This window comes from Sinocyclocheilus grahami, unplaced genomic scaffold (assembly GCF_001515645.1).
Source record: "Sinocyclocheilus grahami isolate Dianchi unplaced genomic scaffold, SAMN03320097.WGS_v1.1 scaffold260.1, whole genome shotgun sequence".
In the NCBI taxonomy this organism is placed as follows: Eukaryota; Metazoa; Chordata; class Actinopteri; order Cypriniformes; family Cyprinidae; genus Sinocyclocheilus; species Sinocyclocheilus grahami.
In genome coordinates this window covers 347,323-353,249 of record NW_015505439.1, presented here as the reverse complement: position 1 = coordinate 353,249, position 5,927 = coordinate 347,323, and the positions used below count along the sequence as shown (strand labels likewise).

The 5,927-nt window shown below is 36.4% G+C and overlaps 1 protein-coding gene across 1 annotated transcript; it reads left to right on the top strand.

The window, feature by feature from the left end:
• irf6 (interferon regulatory factor 6) lies at window positions 1-5,302 on the top strand. The gene is made up of 5 exons (XM_016290606.1): window positions 1-204; window positions 269-464; window positions 1,834-1,880; window positions 2,866-3,310; window positions 5,037-5,302. The coding sequence occupies exons 1-5, from the start codon at window positions 31-33 to the stop codon at window positions 5,231-5,233; spliced, it is 1,059 nt and encodes a 352-aa protein (XP_016146092.1). The 5' UTR covers window positions 1-30; the 3' UTR covers window positions 5,234-5,302.
• The last annotated feature ends 625 nt before the right edge of the window (window positions 5,303-5,927 follow it).

Here is a 5,927-nt window from a genome sequence, read left to right as displayed (position 1 = left end):
TGTGTTCTTCCTCCTCTCCAGAAGGTGGTCATGTCCTCTCATCCGCGGCGAGTGCGGCTCAAGCCCTGGCTGGTGTCTCAGGTGGATAACGGGACGTTTCCCGGTCTGATCTGGCTGAACCGCGAGACCAAACGCTTCCAGATCCCGTGGAAACACGCCACGCGTCACACGCCGCAGCAGGAGGAGGAGAACACCATCTTTAAGGTGAGGGATGGAGGGCCCGGATTACAGCGGGACGGGACTGACCCGATCCGTGTGTGTTTGTCAGGCCTGGGCCGTGGAGACCGGGAAGTATCAGGAAGGCGTGGACGAGCCGGATCCGGCCAAATGGAAAGCGCAGCTGAGATGCGCCCTCAACAAGAGCCGCGAGTTCAACCTCATCTACGACGGGACCAAAGAGGTTCCCATGAACCCGCTGAAGATCTATGACGTGTGTGATATTCCTCAGACACACAGTAACCCGGGTAACACACACACACACACACGCACACAGACGCTCACACATACACACACACACGCTTACACACGCACACACACGCACACAGACGCTCACACATCCTCACACACACACATACACGCACACAGACGCTCACACATACACACACACACACGCTTACACACGCCCACACACGCACACACACACGCACACACACTCACAGACACACACACACACACACACAGACACTCACACTCACACACATACAGGCACTCACACACAGACACAGACACAGACACTCACACTCACACACACACACATGCTCACTCACTCACACACACACGCACGCACACAGACACTCACACATACACACACACTCTCACTCACACACACACACATGCACACACTCACTAACTCACTCACTCACACACACACACACACACAGACACTCACACACACACACATGCTCACTCACTCACACACATGCACGCACACAGACACTCACACATACACACACACTCTCACTCACACACACACACATGCACACACTCACTAACTCACTCACTCACACACACACACACACACAGACACTCACTCACTCTCTCTCTCACACACACACATACACAACTCTATAGCTATCTTTGTGAGGACATACATTGACACAATGCAATCTCTAGCTCCTTACCCTAAACCTACCCTTTACCCAACTATAACCTGACCCCTAAAACCAAGTCTTGACCCTCAAACAGGCCTTTAAAGGGCTCTCAGAAAGTGAGGACCGGCCAAAATGTCCTCACTTTACAATATTGTCCTCACTCCGATGGTCTAAAACAGAGTTGTTAAAACAAAACATTAAAACTTTTATTTGCGTAATGTTATGAATTTATTTTTGTTTTAAAAATTATCTTTTATTTTACGCAAAATTATATTAATACAAAATAATCATTTTATTTCCCAAGACGAATGCTGAATTATGTGTGCGTGATATAGCATAGCATTATATTTGTAACTCAGTCTTGTTGTATATTATGCAGTGTGTGCAAGTCTGGCCTTTAAAGGGCTCTCAGAAAGTGAGGACCGGCCAAAATGTCCTCACTTTACAATATTGTCCTCACTCCGATGGTCTAAAACGGAGTTGTTAAAACAAAACATTAAAACTTTTATTTGCGTAATGTTATGAATTTATTTTTGTTTAAAAAATTGTTATCTTTTATTTTACGCAAAATTATATTAATACAAAATAATCATTTTATTTCCCAAGACGAATGCTGAATTATGTGTGCGTGATATAGCATAGCATTATATTTGTAACTCAGTCTTGTTGTATATTATGCAGTGTGTGCAAGTCTTTGATTGATTGATTGATTGATTGTAAACTCTCTGTCTGTCTGTCTCAGGTTCGGTTCCCACGTATGAGACTGACGGCGATGCACACACACACACACACACACACACATTCAGCTTTTCATCTTAAATATGAATTTTGGAATATCGGAAATAAATATGCAAATAATATTAATAAACTAAATAAAAAAGTTTGTCAAGACAAACTTTAGGTTGGCTTGAGAAAGCCTAGCCTGAAAGTTTAAAGCAGTTGTAAAAGCCTGAATTTTGAAAGTTTAGATGGATGTTGATAACATGTTTCTAGCATGATTAACATGTTTTTAACATGATTGGCCTGTTACTAGCATATTGTTGGCATGATTAGCAAGTAACTAAATAATATTCATGATTAATATGTGAATAAACGATCCATTAAGAAGGTCTTTATCATTTACTAATACATGCTGAATTATATAAATGTGATTCATTTGACACGTTTAATTGATAATTTGGTCTTAAATTTTAATTTAACTTAAAAAAAAGGATCAATTAAGAAGGTCCTTATCATTTACTAATACACATGGAATTATATAAACCCATTAAATATGATTAATATTGATCAATTTAATTGATAATTTGATCTTACATTTTAATTTTTGTAGCTCTGTGAAAACTAATATTGTCAAATTTAATAATGTGTTGATATAATTCAGCTTGTTTAATCGATAATTTCAGCTTAAAAGTAGCTCTATATGGAAAATGTTTAAATAATATAAATTATTAATATGTGAATAAATTATACTAATACATGTTGAATTATATAATCACATTAAATATGATTAATTTGACACGTTTGATCATAAATGTGCATTTTTGTCGCTCTGTAACACAAGATCCTGTCATAAGTCACCCATAATGCATATCTCTTTATTTATACAGCTGTATATAGAGTAAATAATGCACAAATCTTTACATAAATCTACTGTTCCAGATTCATATTATTATTATTTATTGTTAAGTCTTGCTATTTAAATGTTTTTCTGTTCTCATGTCAGATGTATGCATGTATGTATGTACCAGAAGCACCTTAAACCACAACAAACACACACACACATAAAGCTAAAGCTGATTCTGATAATGCTCTGTGTGTGTGTTTAGTGACGGATCTGGAGGTGCAGTTCTATTACCGCGGTAAGGAGGTGTGTCCGCCGGTGATCGTCAGTAACCCGCAGGGCTGTCGTCTGTTCTACGGCGATCTGGGGCCCATCGTCAACCAGGAGGAGCTGTTCGGGCCGGTCAGTCTGGAGCAGGTCCGCTTCCCCTCCACCGAACACATCACTAACGACAAGCAGCGAGTGTTCACGAGCCGCCTGCTGGACGTCATGGACCGCGGCCTCATCCTGGAGGTGAGCGGACACGACATCTACGCCGTGCGCCTGTGCCAGTGTAAGGTGTACTGGTCCGGCCCGTGTGCACCCAACCCCAACGCTCCCAACCTGATCGAGCGCCAGCACAGGGTCAAGCTCTTCTGCCTCGAGTCCTTCCTCAGCGGTGAGTGAGCGGCTGTCGAGTCGCAGTCTTATGAGACGAGCGAAATTACTCTGCCGGTTTCAGTCGCGCTTTGCCGTACAAATGTAACGATATTGGATTTTTGCCGATATGCCGATAATTTTCAACTCATTTTGAGGTATTCAAAGAAAATGAAGTTTCAAATATTGTAGAAACTTAATTTTCTGTAAAGTTGCTTTGCAACAATTCCTATCGTAAAAAGCGCTATACAAATAAACTTGAATTTAATTTTGGCCGATAGCCAATGCCGATACATAATTATTTTTCATTTTGGTTAGTTTTTAACAAGAACTTATTTGTTTGAATTAAATAAACAATAATAAAGTTATTTTATAATTACAGTACATTGAAAATAACTATAAATAAACTATATATCAATCACTGCATTTTTTTTTATTTTCAGAAAGATGCAGTAGAACCTTAACATTTTATTTTATGATTTAACATTTGTAGATGGTCTAAAGCAAAAGTGTTGTAAAAATTCTGAAAATATTTTAGACCTCATGATTTGTTTAAAAAATATAACATATTACACATTAATGAATAAATCAGTATATATAAAGTTATTTAATTTAAGTGATTTTTTTAATTTTATTTGTTAATGTAAGCTATAGCTTCTGATCTTTAAATCAAAACATTCTCATGATTTTATGGCATCAATTACTGCTTCAGTAGAACCTTAACATTTTATTTTATGATTTAACATTTGTAGATGGTCTAAAGCAAAAGTGTTGTAAAAATTCTGAAAATATTTTAGACCTCATGATTTGTTTAAAAAATATAACATATTACACATTAATGAATAAATCAGTATATATAAAGTTATTTAATTTAAGTGATTTTTTAAATTTTATTTGTTAATGTAAGCTATAGCTTCTGATCTTTAAATCAAAACATTCTCATGATTTTATGGCATCAATTACGGCTTTATTTAATCAGAAACACAGTCTAAATATTATTTGTGTATTTTGCATTCATTTTATTAGAAGTAGGCCAACAGCGCCCCCTACGGAATTAAAACTCATTACTGAGCGGGCTTTAGGACCCAGGGGAAGCTGCCGCTGTTGGTGCTATTACTGTGTACTCTATCACACACTGAACTCATTCTATACATGCATTCTCAGTTTAAATGCAGTGATCCAAAACAGTGAATCTAATCACCATTCACTTTGCTTCAAGAATGAGCCACACTGCTGACGTGATCTAATCACTAGCACACCCTGAACACATTAAGTGTTAATGCATTCCTCTTATCGGCAAGACATATCGGCATAATTTTTCATATCGGGCCGATGCCGATATTTATATTTAAAGCCATTATCAGCCGATTCCGATAATATTGTGCATCCCTAAATATAAGCACTTAAAGATATACCATCAAATGCATGATATTAGGGATGCAACAGTACAGTTAGCACACGGTTCAATACATAGCGGTTTTCAGTTTCAGCTTGGCACATCAGTGTTTTTTGCAATTTTAAATGCAAATTTTAAGTATTTAAAGCGGTCATATGATGCAATTTAAATTTTTACTTTCTCTTTGGAGTGTTACAAGCTGTTACAAGCATAATGACCTATTTAAATCATTAATTGTAATTATTAATCGTCCGCACAAAATTCATAGTCATGACTCGTGTGTGTGTGTGTGTGTGTGTGTGTGTGTGTGTGTGTGTGTGTGTGTTGTGTGTGTGTGTGTGTGTGTGTGCAGGTGTGATCGCTCACCAGCGCGGTCAGTCCTCGTCTGAGTCTCCGCTCTACGACATTCACCTGTGTTTCGGTGAGGAGTGGCCCGACGGCAGACCGCGAGAACGCAAGCTCATCATGGTGCAGGTCAGACGCTTCGCCCAGCAGACTGAAATATGCATGCATGGAGGACTTAGTGTCAAAGATATTAGGGAAATATGAACATAATAATGTCTACATAAAAGTAAAATAAAATTAATAAATCACATAACATGCATATATAAGGAGGACTTTGTATTAAAGATTTTAGGGAATGAATATTGAACTTAAAATATTTAAATAAAAATATTTGAATAAAAATATAAATTAATGAATAACATGCACATGAGGAGGACTTTGTGTTAAAGATATTAATGAGTAAGTTGTGAACTTAAAAGTATAAATAAACACAACATAAATATAAAAATAAATGTGAATAACTGATGGAGTACTTTGTACTTTGTTAAAGATTTTAGGGAATTATGAAATATAACTAAATAAAGAAATTATGTAATGTAAATGAAATATAAATAACAAAGATATAAATAAATGCAAGAAACAAGTATTTTGTTAGTTTATAGTTTAACAACTATTCGTAATAGTTTATAAGGTTTTAAAGCAATAATAGCTCGAAATTATGCAGACAATTTTAGACATAAATTTACTAAATATTTTACTTTTTTATAGATTTTTTTAATTTACTGTTATTTAAATAAATTGTATTGTTTTTATAGTTTATATTTAACAATTTTATTTAAATAAATTAGTGCTGTCAAACGATTAATCGTGATTAATCGCATCCAAAATAAAAGTTTTTGTTTACATAATATATATGTGTGTATACTGTGTATATTTATTATGTATATATAAATACACA

Excerpts from the sequence above, each read along its gene's own strand:
- irf6 (XM_016290606.1), top strand. The coding sequence starts at position 31 with ATGTCCTCTCATCCGCGGCGAGTGCGGCTCAAGCCCTGGCTGGTGTCT. Across the intron at positions 465-1,833 it reads TCAGACACACAGTAACCCGG|GTTCGGTTCCCACGTATGAG; the intron begins GTAACACACACA and ends TGTCTGTCTCAG. Across the intron at positions 3,311-5,036 it reads CCTCGAGTCCTTCCTCAGCG|GTGTGATCGCTCACCAGCGC; the intron begins GTGAGTGAGCGG and ends GTGTGTGTGCAG.